This window comes from Haliotis cracherodii, unplaced genomic scaffold, assembly GCF_022045235.1.
Source record: "Haliotis cracherodii isolate W230 unplaced genomic scaffold, xgHalCrac1.p SCAF_7, whole genome shotgun sequence".
Taxonomy (NCBI): domain Eukaryota; kingdom Metazoa; phylum Mollusca; class Gastropoda; order Lepetellida; family Haliotidae; genus Haliotis; species Haliotis cracherodii.
Window position 1 is genome coordinate 44,216,140 of NW_027266330.1, and position 16,743 is coordinate 44,232,882.

Genomic DNA, 16,743 nt, shown 5'->3' on the forward strand with positions numbered 1-16,743 from the left:
CTTCAGCTTCTAAGGCGATGAGCTTTCAGAGATCTCGTACGTTTACCACATATATACACACGACGTACGGCCGACGGGAAACGATAAAACATATAATATAAGTTAATCGCCTATTAGTTTTTACTAAAACAATGTACTGATGAAGCTGCCATTTCTTGTAAGTGCATGTTACTCTTTCTAAGTGCATATTTCTAGATTAGAACTTGTAGATATGCAGTTTAATGAGCATTTAACGATAAGTCAGATAACGGAAACGTAAAATAAAAGAACCACTTACCCTGTTTTTGCAAAGTTAGTCCAGTAACGCATCATCTTTTTGCTGAGCTCTTTTTCGTGTGCTGTATATCTTTTCGTACGATTCAGTGGCTCCCCAAACACAAAATTAATTTCATCTGCATGTAGCACACCCATCCAGTCTCCCCAAGGATGGTTGCTCATCCGATGGGTGAACCTGTAGTAGTAAACATTTTGACCAGCACTTGTATACGCCTGTGCAAGTTCGTTAACCGAACACACGAAATGGAAATCACCAACAGCCTGTTCTATGTTGTGTCTGATCATAGTCTGGTTATTCGGGTTTAGCCAGTTAGTGTACTGAAATAGTATGGCGTCCATCCCAAAGTCGTTGAGTCGATGCGGGTGTCGGGGGTAAGTCTTAAACATTTGATCCATTATCATCGTATACTGTAAATTACTGATATTTACTTCTGTGGATATGTTAAAATGGTCTTTATCAAAATACACCAAGAAGAATGATCCTTCATTCGAATTGCTGCCCAACAAGAGTGGAATCTTTTTGAACCTTCTCAGTCTGATCGACTCTTCTGGACTTTCAACCAGAAAGCTGCCATCTATCACCGGGATAAAGGGGAACTGAACTACCCCACCGCCTATCACGGTGAATTCGTGCATTTGAAACTCCTTCGCCGGTTTATTTCTTAAACATTGGATAACTTCAAACTTAGTGGCTTCAGCATCACAACCCAAGAGTTCTGCTAACCTCCGAGCTCTTCTTTCTGCTTCTTGCATTGGTATTGTAGCCCATTTTGTCTGTGGTGCCCCACTCTGTAGTATAGCCCTGTCGAACAGTCCGCGGCTTATTGGAGAAAGGAGATGTAGACCTACGCTCACCGCTCCAGCGCTTTCGCCACATATTGTCACATTTCGTGAATTGCCTCCAAAAGACTCAATATTTCGTTTAACCCATTCCAAGGCCATTCTCTGATCAAACATTCCCATATTACCAGGTGCCTGTGGATGACCCATTGCAAGGTACCCAAGGGCACCAACACGATATTGCATAGATACAACAATAACATCATTTTCTACTGCTAAATATTTTGCTTCATATATTTCTAAAGTTGAGGATCCACTGTAGAAACCTCCACCGTATATCCAGACAAACACAGCTTTGTTATTTGAATTGGAACGGCTACTTTTGGGGACCCAAATATTGAGGTATAGACAGTCCTCGGATGTTTCTGTATTTGGGTTCCAAACCATGGCCCCACTAAAATTACCCCATACCGTATCGTGTCCTTGCATACAAGTATTTGGTTTCTTGGTAGCATCCAAAACGTCATCCCATCGATCTGTTTGAACTGGAAGTTTAAAACGAAGATCACCTACTGGCGGTTGAGCATAAGGTATACCATAGTAAACATCTACTGACTTTCTGTTTTGTCTGCCACCGAACTCGTGTGTAATTCCACGGACAGCTCCATTTTGTGTGACGACTGTTGGATTGTTGACTGCATCCACCGCCCTCTGCGCACACAGCAGGAGAAACCCGAGAAAGTAGACGACACAATCTCCCTCCATTACATTACGTTGTGTCAGGTCAAGACTACCGCACTGTTTCCTGAAAAGATAGATAACTGTAAGCGTCCTCAGTTTTACACACAATGATGTCAATATGTTTCTGATACACGCTATGGATATTAAGTTAGTAAGTGCTATCATATTAACCGCCTCAAAGATAAAACTTTTAGGATCAGACCAAAAAATATCCTTTCTACGACATATGCTGATGATAAAATTTTCATAGCGTAGGCATGACTTCTACGAATGTATCTTTATTTCGGTACTTTAACTTGTACATAAATATAGTGTAAGATAGACACAGATGTAAATTCTGGATTTAGATAGATTTCTTTAGAGATGCACAGGTGCATCCCAAATTTCACAGAAAGCAAATTAGCAACACTTTGAAAACAACTAGATGAACGAGATGGCGCACATCATACACGCTTCAACTTCTTCACGTCCTCTTCAATATCAGTGAGGCACCATTCAAGGATGTTTGCAGTGGTCAGTTTTATTAGCCATGGTCAGATCCAGCACGAAAAGAGAATGGTGTATATAGAACTTTGTTTGAGAACACCTGCCTTATGTGATGAGAAGTTGGACATATCCATACAAAAAATCTAGATTACATATAGATTACCTAAAATTCTGTATATTAAAAACATAGATACCATTTAAAGTATTTAGGTTCATACCATAAAGGTTAGACGAAAGGGTAAAATAATCAAAACGGTACCATATATATTTCTACAAACATGAATCATTATATTAATGATAACCCACTAAATTTGATACCACATTAAATCAAATCAGAATCCGCTGAGCGTACGTCTTAATGATGTAATTGCCTTCTTAAGGAACACATTTCTGGTTTCATGTACATGTATGCATGTTTCAGCTTCTGCAACAGATAGCGTGAAGGACAAGGGGGAGAACACTACCAAATTACGAACACAAAGAAATATTCATGTCTGCACGGTAGACACTGCAATGTACTACTTGACTGGTCCAGGTATATAATGAATCATACGTATTGTGTTGAAATGACTCATGTGTTCATTAATGCTTACACACTCCAAAATAAGCCATATTCTAAGGACAGTAAGTCTATACACACACGCGCGCGCGCACACACACACACACACACACGCACGCACGCACGCACGCACGCACACACACACAAAGAAATATTCATGTCTGCACGGTAGACACTGCAATGTACTACTTGACTGGTCCGACCCTTGAAGACTCCGGGGATAGAATAGGTCTTCAGCAACCCTTGCTTGCCGTAAAAAGGTGACTATGCTTGTCGTAAAAGGCGACTAACGGGATCGGGTGGTCAGGCTCGCTGACTTGGTTGATGCATGTCATCGATCCCAATTGCGTTGATTGATGCTCATGATATTAATCACTGGATTGTCTGGTCCAGACTCGATTATTTACAGACCGCCGTCATATAGCTGGAATATTGCTGAGTGCGGCGTTAAACAACAAACAAACAAACTTGACTAGTCCAAGTATATAATGAATCATACGTATTATTTTAAAATGACACATGTGTTCATTAATGCTTACAAACTCCAAAATAAGCACACATTCTGTTTTTCTACGGACATTAAGTCTACACACACACACACACACACACACACATAGAATTATGACACATATATGTGTGTGTGTGTGTGTGTGTGTGTGTGTGTGTGTGTGTGTGTGTGTGTGTGTGTGTGTGTGTGTGTGTGTGTGTGTGTGTGTGTGTGTGTATGTAAATATAATTCTATGTATCATAACAACTTGATTTCACTTACCGCAAAGACTGAAAGTACGATCTCACGTTAGTATCGGTGTCAACCACTGAGGTGGTCCGAGACCCCAAGCGCTCACCCACTATGGGGCAGACTGAAACCGACCAATAGCAGCAGGTCAGGTGTAACTTTAAACCTTACAGATAGCATGGAATTGGTGCTACGCAGAAAATATCTCCAGCGCTTAGGGTCTAGATTTTGAGTTGCATGTGCGGAATGCCTCAGACAAGTGACACCTTTACCATCGATTTATTAGCGTCTTATGTTGAAACATGACGTGTTACACAACAAATTAAGTACAAGCAGTTCAGATTTCTTTAAATTCTAAAAATATTTTGAAATAATAAGTTTCTTGGAAACGTGGGCTGAAATGATAAAGACTTAATTATATGCTTACAAATTACAAATGTTTTCCATTTGAGCGTTTCAATAGCAAAGCACATTGGTCGCTAAATTGGTGGAATAGAAACATATTTGCTCACTTATACGGGAATGACTTGATGTACACTCTTCAAGAAAGAAACGCACAGGTAGTATGTAGTTCATTGAACCTGACCACTCAAAAAATCCGGTATATAAATTGGATATATGTTATTGGAAAATATTGGTGGCCTGATATTCGACAACGGTGCGTCAAAACGCAGCCACTGTCAATTTGCAATGTCAAAATATTTGCATCTATTTACGTATGCAGGAGAATTGAATATTATATCTTATAAACCAACATTCTGATACTTTTGGTGAAGTTGGTGGTTTCACGAAACACCACTCCACAATTGATGATATATTTATATTACAGTCTATGATTGAAAATCTCACTACTCTACTGCGCTTGCGTAGATTTTAAGAAAAGCATTTGACATGTTAATAGACATATGATGTTTCTGCTTTTTAAGGAGAACGGTATACATGGAAACATTTTCATGGTGCTTTTGTTGTTTGTATGCTAATATTAAATCTGCTGTTGACATTTAGGAGGGAAGGAACCTATCTGACAATATATATTGTTCTATATATATATAAATCTCGAAAAGAAATTGTACTTAGACATTTAGGAGGGAAGGAACCTATCTGACAATATATATTGTTCTATATATATATAAATCTCGAAAAGAAATTGTACTTAGAAATGATGGACACTTTGAAAACAGGACTTTTGGTTTTTTTATAACAGCGTAGTTAAAGTGGCTAGCTCGTACCAGCAATCCCTTTTCCCAATAAAATCACTTGTAAGAAAAGATAACACGCCTCTAAAAGATGCATTTAAAGTGTTTGTCATGAAAATTGTTCTAAAACTGGTGTATGGTAGGGAAGTATGGTGACTAAAGAAATGAAATAGATAGAAACTGTACTTTTAAGTTTACTCCAAATGATAGACATCGGTTACATGTAAAATATCATACAAATCAGCTTAAATACTGGTTTATATTAATAACAATACCTATTTACAGATACTCATATCAGTGTTATTGCTATTTGTGAATACAAAACGTTTGAAACAGTCTGTGTGATCTTAAAGATCGTGTAATGGCATTGAAGTTGAAAACATTATATTTTTCATATTCCATTATATGAGGAATAACGAACTACTGACATAATATCATAACGTTATAAGTCTGTACCATGCTTGTCATTATTTGTAACTGAAAACACCGATGGCACTTATGTACCACAAATAAAACAACGCCCAGTACACCTGTATATATAGGATACTCTGTACACCTGAGAACTGACACACTGTGGCATCCGATAAGTGGGTAAATAAGTGGATTAAACATATGACCCCCTATACGTGGATCACAACAGTCGCATTATGACATCCGATAAGTGGGTAAATAAGTAGAATAAACATATGACCCCTATATGTGCAACACAGCAGTTACTGTCGCTATATGACATCTATAAGTGGGTTAATAAGTAGATTAAATATATGACCCCCTATATGTGGAACATAACTGTCACAATATGGCATCCGATAATAGCCACGTGCTGGGATCGTGCCCCGCTAGTGACTGGGTTGTTATTCAACCTTGGGACCATCAATGTTTACATGTGTTTACAGTGTTGTCACTACCCCTAGTGTACAGTACAGAAACCCTGTGCACTCTAAAGAACCCACTCGTCCGATGGTAGATGACCAGATGGTGGAAACACGAATACGTAGATACCCCCGAAACACAAGTGCCAATAGGTAAAATGTGCCTCTGTTCACCCAACAGGGAATTGGTACCCGATATGTGTGGTGGATGTAAAAACCTTCCAGTGCCCCTAGGCAGTAAAAATAATATGATCCCTATATGTAAACAACAACTGGCAAACATGTCACCGCCTTTATGTAATAGACAACTGACACACATATGACCCCTAAAATGTAGAAAACAAGTGACAGGCAAATGACCCCTATAAGCAGGTCACAACTGGCGATCATATGACCCCCATGTGTAGAAAAATAAAAGGGACAAATTCCTTTCCATTATCACAAGACATTCCTGCCAAAACTACAGTCGAGTGTACGATTCCGACATGAAATGCATGTGTTTATGAATCACTATCAAATAGTGATGATACCAGGTGTTCGCGAAAAGGTAAGCGTATCCTGCCCCACCGGTGGCACCCGTCACAAACACACGCAAAACCAAGTTATTTTTTCACCTGAAAAATAAATCACGAAACCATATGGTACAAGTCAAAATAGGGAATTGCATCGGACACTATTTTGGTCACATGTCCACATGTGTACCATAAAACCTTTTGTAAGCTTTACCGAGGCCATGAATGTTGTAACCTAGATCGAACAACTTCTGAGCAAGAGATGCATCACGCTCTTTGCAATCCTGGTAGTAAGAGCATGCTCGACTGTACCTCCGAAATTGTGAAATGTAGACAGCAAGGGCTGGAGCTGGAGGGAAATTGCTCGACATAAGGCACAGTTGACCACTTGAAAGTTGAAGTCACCCCTCTTGTCATACTTGTGGAGAATGTTTTGTCACTCTGAATGTGATCTAAATGCATAGACTGTGATCTAAATATGAAACAGATGAAGGGACTCACTGGTCTCTTTATTTCTAGTTCAGGTACCTTGTTTTGACTTTGCCAATCCGATCAGAAAATTGATTCATACGCATCAAGAAACAGATCAGAAAGAAGGGGAGCACAATTGGTACCCTTGGGGTGCCTACTTCTTGCCTAAATGTTCACAAGACATGACAACTGACACCCACATGACCCCTATCTGTAGAAGACAACTGACACAAATATGACAAGAAGACACGCCCTAATCCTATAGTCAGAAGGCAACGGACACGTTTGTATGTATGTATGTATGTATGTATGTATGTATGTATGTATGTATGTATGTGGTGTGGTGTGGTGTGGTGTGGTGTGGTGTGTGTGTGTGTCTGTGTGTGTGTGTGTAAAATCCTATATCCCATATCGATAAAAGTTTGTTAGATACAATATTGCACTTGTATTGACGGATATCTATATGTGTTTGCTGATGAGTCCATTTCTCATACTGAATAATAGACTGTTGCGGTCAATGGGGGAATAGTGACGTTTATTTGCGCTTATACCAAAAGTAAATTACACAAGAAGAAGCCACAAGAACCGTGTTGGCACTGCAATTAACAGTGAACAAAATTGAGAAATGTTTGAGCAGAGTTAAACGACTGCGCTACAAAACTGTTTGTGTACATATATACGTGGCCTCATCGTGTTCTCTCTATTCCCCTATCAAAATACGGGCTGATATGAGTGTAGTTTGATCCCTAGTCAATTAGCAGTAATAGTTTCTGGGTTAATTAAATCAACAGCATTGTTGTTGAAACTGATTGTCTTTGACACATCGTTATCTCAGAACAAGGCTGACAGTCAGACATGTATGTTGTTGACGTCAGGTTAAAATTGTATTCCAGTGTGAGACAATGTAGTCACTTGAATTTATATCTCGGCCTATACTGAAGTTCTCATAAAGGCAATAGCTGGTAGGAGGTTCGTGAAATAGGAATGAATGAAATATGTAAGTAATAAAGTATTTGATATAAAAACCTTCGCACTGACGTTCATTCAATTTTTTCCCCTATAGATATCCAACAAACTGTCCACCTTGTATCACGACACAAGACTGGTGAGTGACACAAACTGTCCACCTAGACACGTGCACAAGACGGGTGAGTGACCCAAACTGCCCACCTTGTATCAAGACACAAGACGGGTGAGCGACACACACTGTCCACCTTGTATCAAAACACAAGACGTGTGAGTGGACACGAACTGTCCACCTTGTATCAATGCACACAACCGATGACGGACACAATATCCATCTTGTACGATCATAATACATTCGGTGAGTGACGTCAGAGCATAGTAGTGAGGAGTGTTGAACGCCAGTGAAATAAATGGGACAAAAGTAGCGAGGCGACGCAGTGACAGACAACCACAGCATCAATTTCGTGTCGTTTATACTCATCACTGCTTCCAGCTATAGAAAAAGATATCTATTCTCCTTTGTTAAGTAGTACACAATGAAAAGATGGACAACCGTAGTTTTATTTAAACTTCAAAGCAACCGAATCCATTATCCTGCCAAAGAACCTGTGTGCCAATTGCATCACTTTGCTATACATTGGTGTTAAATACCTACTGATGTAGAACACAGCAGAAGACTGCATCATACTGGTTGTAATCGCCATGCGTATACATTGACGCAAAAACTTGGCAACCATGAGATCTGATTTTACAATAAACCTTCCAAACAAACCCAGATACATCGTCCAGCTGTTATAAACACACTGTACTTCCCAAGTGTAATGCCGCCATGACAAGGCACGCCGAAACCGGATTTATACCAACTGTACGCTTGCCCTGCAACCTTGCATGCTGTGATTCACCCAGGGATTGCCTTTAGTGAATCTCCTTAAAGTCAATTAGTGAGTCTTTTTACAAAAAACGACATAGCACAATTCCCTGTACTACCGCTTTTTAAACCTGTTATATAATACTAATCATTTTAACGTATGAATATGCATTTATGTATTCGCTATAACATACCTATGGATTTCATGCAACGAAGGTTCATAGTCATTTGAGACGACATTTTATAGATTAAAGGGGAATGGGTAGTCGACCTGCTTATGTGTGAGGATTAAATCTTTGTGTCGTTAATTTTATTTTGTCTGTAATTTGCCTTTAAGCCAACACACTTGAGGCAATTTTGTCATTTTGCCAAACGATGTTTCCTGCCAAATGTCATAATAGCATATAGTTTGGTGCAACCTGCTGGATCCTTTAACGAAACCTTTGTGACATTCATGTTGGTTCCATTACAGATATATTGCCCATTACTGTGTTTACTGGCCACGTCTCTGATATACTTACTTGAACATAATGCACAGACGCCTGCTGATCTCTGAACAGGACATAGGTGGAGCTAACTACTGCTGCACAAGTCGGGCGCATCTCTCAGCATGGAATTCCATCCATGTATATCTTCCTGTATCTGACTGTATGGAATACTACTAACGTATAACATTCCTGTATCTCACTGCAAGGAATATTACTTACGTATACCATTTCTGTATCTCACTGCATGGTATATTACAAACGCTTATCATTCTTATATATCACTATCTGAAATATTACTGACGTATACCACTCCTGTATCCTACTGTATGGTATATTACTGATGTATAAAATTCCTGTATCTCACTGCATGGAATATCACTAATGTATAACATTCCTGTACCTTACTGCATGGAATAATACTAACGTATAACATTCCAGTATTTCACTGCATGTAATATCACTAATGTGCAACATTCCAGTATCCCACTGCATTTAATATCACTAAAGTACATGTATAACATTCCTGTATCTTATGTATCTCACTGCCCGGAATATCACTAACGGAAAGCATTCCTGTATCTCACTGCAATGAATATCACTAACGTATAACATTACTGTATCCAACTGCATGGAAAATCAATGGTGTGTGATATCCCTGAATACAATTCCATGGAACATGACAAACATATTACATTCCAGTATGTCACTGCATGGAATATCACTAATTTATAACATTCCCAGTATCCCATTGCATTTAATATCACTAATGTATAACATTCCTGTCTCTCACTACATGGAATATCAATTATGTATAACATTCAAGTATCTCACTGCTTGAAATATCAATAATGTCTAACATTCCTGTATATTACTGCAATGGATATCCATAATATATAACATTCCTGTATCTCACTGCAATGAATATCACTAACGTACAACATGCCTGTATCTCACTGCATGGAATAATACTAACGTATAACATTCCAGTATTTCACTGCATGTAGTATCACTAATGTGCAACATTCCAGTATCCCACTGCATTTAATATCACTAAAGTACATGTATAACATTCCTGTATCTTATGTATCTCACTGCCCGGAATATCACTAACGGAAAGCATTCCTGTATCTCGCTGCAATGAATATCACTAACGTATAACATTACTGTATCCAACTGCATGGAAAATCAATGGTGTGTGATATCCCTGAATACAATTCCATGGAACATGACAAACATATTACATTCCAGTATGTCACTGCATGGAATATCACTAATTTATAACATTCCCAGTATCCCATTGCATTTAATATCACTAACGTATAACATTCCTGTCTCTCACTACATGGAATATCAATTATGTATAACATTCAAGTATCTCACTGCTTGAAATATCAATAATGTCTAACATTCCTGTATATTACTGCAATGGATATCCATAATATATAACATTCCTGTATCTCACTGCAATGAATATCACTAACGTACAACATGCCTGTATCTCACTGCATGGAATAATACTAACGTATAACATTCCAGTATTTCACTGCATGTAGTATCACTAATGTGCAACATTCCAGTATCCCACTGCATTTAATATCACTAAAGTACATGTATAACATTCCTGTATCTTATGTATCTCACTGCCCGGAATATCACTAACGGAAAGCATTCCTGTATCTCACTGCAATGAATATCACTAATTTATAACATTCCCAGTATCCCATTGCATTTAATATCACTAACGTATAACATTCCTGTCTCTCACTACATGGAATATCAATTATGTATAACATTCAAGTATCTCACTGCTTGAAATATCAATAATGTCTAACATTCCTGTATATTACTGCAATGGATATCCATAATATATAACATTCCTGTATCTCACTGCAATGAATATCACTAACGTACAACATGCCTGTATCTCACTGCAATGAATATCACTTACGTATAACATTCCTGTATCCAACTGCATGTAATATCAATAATGTCTGATATCCCTGTATATAGTTCCATGGAATGTCACTAATGTGTATCATTTAAGTATCTCACTGCATGGAATATCACTCATGTATAACAATGGGGTCTCTCCCTGCTTAGAATATCAATAATGTCTGCTGAGAATATCAATAATTGTATATAACTGCAATGGATATCACTTATGTATAACATTTCTGTATCTCACTTCATAGCATATTACTAATGTATAACAATCATGTATCTCAGTGCATGGAATATTACAAACGTAAAACATTCTTATATATCACTATCTAAAATATTACTGACGTATACCATTCTTGTATCCTACTGCATGGAATATTACTGATGTATACAATTTCTGTATCTCACTGCATGGTATCACTAGCGTATAACATTCCTGCATCTCACTGCAAGGAATATCACCTGCATAGAACATTCCAGTTTTCCACTGCATTTACTATTATTAATGTATAACATTCCAGTTTCCACCTGCATTGGATATCACAAACGTATGATATCCCTGTATATAACTTCATGGAGTATCACTAACGTGGAACATTAATGTATTCCGGTGCATGGAAATACCACCGACGTATAACAAGTATGTATCTCATTGCCTTGAATACCACTGATGATCATCATTCCTGTATCTCACTGCATGGAATATCACTAATGATCAACATTCCTGTATCTCACTGCATTGAATACCACTGATGAATAACAATCCTGTATCTCACTGCATTGAATACCACTGATGACAACATTCCTGTAACTCACTGCATTGAATATCACTGATGAACAACATTCCTGTATCTCACTGCATGGAATATCCCTGATGAACAACATTCCTGTATCTCACTGCATGGAATACCACTGATGGACAACACTCCTGTATCTCTGTGCATGGAATATCACTGATGAACAGCATTCCTGTATCTCACTGCATGGAATACCACTTATGTATAAACATTCAAGTATCCCCCTGCTTAGAATATCAATCATATCTATCATTCCTGTATCTCACTGCATGGAATACCCCTGATACATAGCATGGCTGCATGCAATATCACTGACGTAAAGCATCCCTGAATCTCAATGCATTGAACTATTTCTTGCGCATAGCATTCCTGTATCTTACTGCACGGAAAAACACTAGCGTGTACCATCCAAATATGAAAAGTAAGCATCATACCTGTAATCGTGGTCTTCACCAAAGTGGTAAACATCTAAGACCTGCATCAGTTCGAGCTTTCCTCTGGCTTATAGCATTTCTATAGCTCGCTGCATGGGTTACCATGGAAGTAAAACATATATCATTACCTCACTTCATGGATTACCACAGAAGTAAAACATAAACCATATCTCATTGCTAGGATTACCACTGAAGTAAAACATATATCTATACCTCACTGCATGGATTACCGCTGAAGTAACACTTATGTCAATACCTCACAGCATGGATTACAACTGAAGTAAAATATAAACCATGTCTCATTGCTTGGATTACCACTGAAGTAAAAATCAAACTATACCTCACTGCATGGATTACCACTGAAGTAACACATATATCAATACCTCACTGCATGGGTTACCGCTGAAGTAACACATATATCAATACCTCACTGCATGGATTACCGCTGAAGTAACACATATGTCAATACCTCACTGCATGGATTACCGCTGAAGTAACACATACTATAGTATAATAATACCTCACTGCATGGATTACCGCTGAAGTAACACATACTATAGTATAATAATACCTCACTGCATGCATTACCACTGAAGTAACACATACTATAGTATAATAATACCTCACTGCATGCATTACCACTGAAGTAACACATACTATAGTATAATAATACCTCACTGCATGGATTACCACTGAAGTAACACATACTATAGTATAATAATACCTCACTGCATGCATTACCACTGAAGTAACACATACTATAGTATAATAATACCTCACTGCATGGATTACCACTGAAGTAACACATACTATAGTATAATAATACCTCACTGCATGCATTACCACTGAAGTAACACATACTATAGTATAATAATACCTCACTGCATGGATTACCACTGAAGTAACACATACTATAGTATAATAATACCTCACTGCATGGATTACCACTGAAGTAACACATACTATAGTATAATAATACCTCACTGCATGGATTACCACTGAAGTAACACATACTATAGTATAATAATACCTCACTGCATGGATTACCACTGAAGTAACACATACTATAGTATAATAATACCTCACTGCATGGATTACCACTGAAGTAACACATACTATAGTATAATAATACCTCACTGCATGGATTAACGCTGAAGTAACACATACTATAGAATAATAATACCTCACTGCATGGATTACCACTGAAGTAAAACATATACCATATCTCATTGCTTGGATTACCACTGAAGTAAAACATATATCAATACCTCACTGCATGGATTACCGCTGAAGTAACACATATGTCAATACCTCACTGCATGGATTACCGCTGAAGTAACACATATATCAATACCTCACTGCATGGATTACCCCTGAAGTAACACATAAACCATATCTCATTGCTTGGATTACCACTGAAGTAAAACATATATCTATACCTCACTGCATGGATTACCGCTGAAGTAACACATATATCAATACCTCACTGCATGGATTACCCCTGAAGTAACACATAAACCATATCTCATTGCTTGGATTACCACTGAAGTAAAACATAAACTATACCTCACTGCATGGATTACATTTGAAGTATAGCACAACCTATATCTCACTGCATGGCTTACTATTGAAGTAAAGCATAACCTGTATCTCACTGTATAGATTAATACAGACGTTTAGAATGGTGTCAGTATAATAATAAATATTCAATTTGTGCTTTCAGTATGATTACCGTGCCGGCGATATTTCGACAGTTTTTAACAGCTTCCTTTTGACATCATAACACAATAATGATGTGTATGCTTTCCTCTGCAGAAGTACTACAAGGGCTACACTTTGTTTACCAAAATAGTTTAAGCGATGAGACATGAGGCACACCCGACTCGTATGAGTTGTTAAATTATTCGTACATGACATTGATTTAATTTCAGCCGTTTAAAAAATACACACAAACACTTGGTGAGAAATCACCGCGAGGTTTGATTTGTGTTCCACAATGAACAATTATAGCACAGTTAGAGCCAATTATATCCCCTTGCTAGTCAATTATAGATCACTGGTTATATGTTGCAACACTGCTGGGCACTTGACAGTTGCAGTGAAAACGCGAAGAAGGAAAAATGGAAAAGTGATTTTAGTATTTCAAACAGTTCCGAAATGCACATTAGGTTGGTTACAAAAAAAACACACTGCGACAAGCAGCTTTTGACCTTAAACATACATTTAGGCCAACCGATTGTGTTGTGAACTTAGTGTGTAGGACAATTGTACACATGGGTAGGAAGAAGTAAACATCATGCGTAAAGCAGGATTGTGTTAGGATACATAGCAGCACCACCTGCAACTGTTAATCCCATAGGTGTCAGCCTGGCGTCACTACCTGCATCTGTTTATCCTATAAGTGTCGGCCTGGCACTACCACCTGCATCTGTTAATCCTAAAGGTGTCGGCCTAGCAATAACATTTGCATATGTTAATCCTATAGGTGTGGACCTGGCGTCACTACCTGCATCTGTTAATCCCATAGGTGTCAGCCTGGCGTCACTACCTGCATCTGTTAATCCCATAGGTGTCAGCCTGGCGTCACTACCTGCATCTGTTAATCCCATAGGTGTCAGCCTGGCGTCACTACCTGCATCTGTTAATCCTATACGTGTCAGCCTGGCAGGACCATCTGCATCTGTTAATCCTATAGGTGTCAGCCTGGCAGGACCATCTGCATCTGTTAATCCTATAGGTGTTGGCCTGGCACGACCACCTGCATCTGTTAATCCTATAGGTGTCGACCTGGCAGCACCACCTACATCTGTTTAACCTATAGGTGTCGGCCTGGCAGCACCACCTGCATCTGTTAATGCTAAAGGTGTCGGCCTGGCAGCACCACCTGCATCTGTTAATCCTAAAGGTGTCGGCCTGGCAGCACCACCTGCATCTGTTAATCTTAAAGGTGTCGGCCTGGCAGCACCACCTGCATCTGTTAATCGTATAGGTGTCGGCCTGGCAGGACCATCTGCATCTGTTAATCCTATAGGTGTCGGCCTGGCAGGACCATCTGCATCTATTAATCCCATAGGTGTCGAACTGGCAGCGCCACCTACATCTGTTTAACCTTTAGGTGTCGGCCTGGCAGCAACACCTGCATCTGTTAATGCTAAAGGTGTCGGCCTGGCAGCACCACCTGCATCTGTTAATCCTAAAGGTGTCGGCCTGGCAGCATCACCTGCATCTGTTAATCTTAAAGGTGTCCGCCTGGCAGCACCATCTGCATCTGTTAATCCTATAGGTGTCGGCCTGGCAGGACCATCTGCATCTGTTAATCCTATAGGTGTCGGCCTGGCAGGACCACCTGCATCTATTAATCCTATAGGTGTCGACATGGCAGCACCACCTACATCTGTTTAACCTATAGGTGTCGGCCTGGCAGCACCACCTGCATCTGTTAATGCTAAAGGTGTCGGCCTGGCAGCACCACCTGCATCTGTTAATCCTAAAGGTGTCGGCCTGGCAGCACCACCTACATCTGTTAATCTTAAAGGTGTCGGCCTGGCAGCACCACCTGCATCTGTTAATCCTAAAGGTTTCGGCCTGGCAGCACCACCTGCATCTGTTAATCTTAAAGGTGTCGGCCTGGCAGCACCACCTGCATCTGTTAATCCTGTAGGTGTCGGGTTCACAGCACTATCTTGTTCAGTATACCCATGCAAGAATTAATCATTAACAGCCACCCGGAAACGATTACAACGTGGCAGACAAAGGTCATTGAGTTGAGGTCGTAAGCCAGGTTCCCTGTTCACCGGAAACATCAATACCATGCATCCATTATGACCTTCACTGCAAACACGGCCAGTACCTTAGACAATACATTCAAATCAAATGCACAACTGCCACATAACTGATAGGTAAACTGGTTGTTTTTTGTGTCAGTCACGGTGTCCACTTCAAATATAAGCATACAGAGACCGATGAAGTTCTCAAGGCCCTGACGGAAACAAATTCTTTCAACACTGGTGATGAATTACGCATCAAAGTGGAACTTCAGCAATCGGCACATTGGTTGTTGACAACTGAATCGGTAATTGATGAGTTCCCTCCAGGGGCCATGGAGTCGGTTGTACATGACCCGCATTGGCTGCTTGCAACACTAAACCGACTTCAACTTCTTTCATTTTGGAGAGATTGGACTTTTTAATAAGTAATGCTTAGTATCGTACAACGACAATGTGCATATGTAAGAAATATGGCTACGAAATATTAGGTGTAAAACCTCTCGAATAGTGGATAACAGTTTCCTGAGTTTACATGGTACTGGTTTTCAAAACATTAGTTTGTAGCAAAGAGCACATTAATAATTCGCATAGAACATACCCTTATTCGTATCTTAGTATTTAACCCAAAAATATAAAATAAAATGAAGACACTGATGCATATTTCTACTAAACATTGTAAATTTTGACGATTGATATGGATTATACCAGTACTTGACACAAGACATAGTTTTCTCGAAGCTTCACGAAACGGTTACTTGACACTTAAAAAATAGGTATTTGACACATCAGGTAACATTCGGCTACTTGGCACTGGACGGATACTTGAAATGGGACATACTGGTATTGGGCATTG

At 39.2% G+C, this 16,743-nt stretch overlaps 1 protein-coding gene across 6 annotated transcripts in view; it reads right to left on the bottom strand.

The window, feature by feature from the left end:
- The window catches only part of LOC139447196 (acetylcholinesterase-like), a 124,831-nt gene that overhangs the window by 27,348 nt on the left and 80,740 nt on the right, over positions 1-16,743 (bottom strand). For 3 of the 6 annotated variants that reach the window (XM_071228416.1, XM_071228415.1, XM_071228414.1), the window contains one exon: positions 278-1,861. In XM_071228416.1, the coding sequence (XP_071084517.1) occupies positions 278-1,821 (1,544 nt within the window). In that variant the 5' untranslated portion in view covers positions 1,822-1,861. Of the gene's footprint in view, positions 1-277; positions 1,862-2,239; positions 3,424-16,743 lie in introns of those variants that run through there. The other 3 variants (XM_071228418.1, XM_071228413.1, XM_071228417.1) reach the window with 3 other exon arrangements.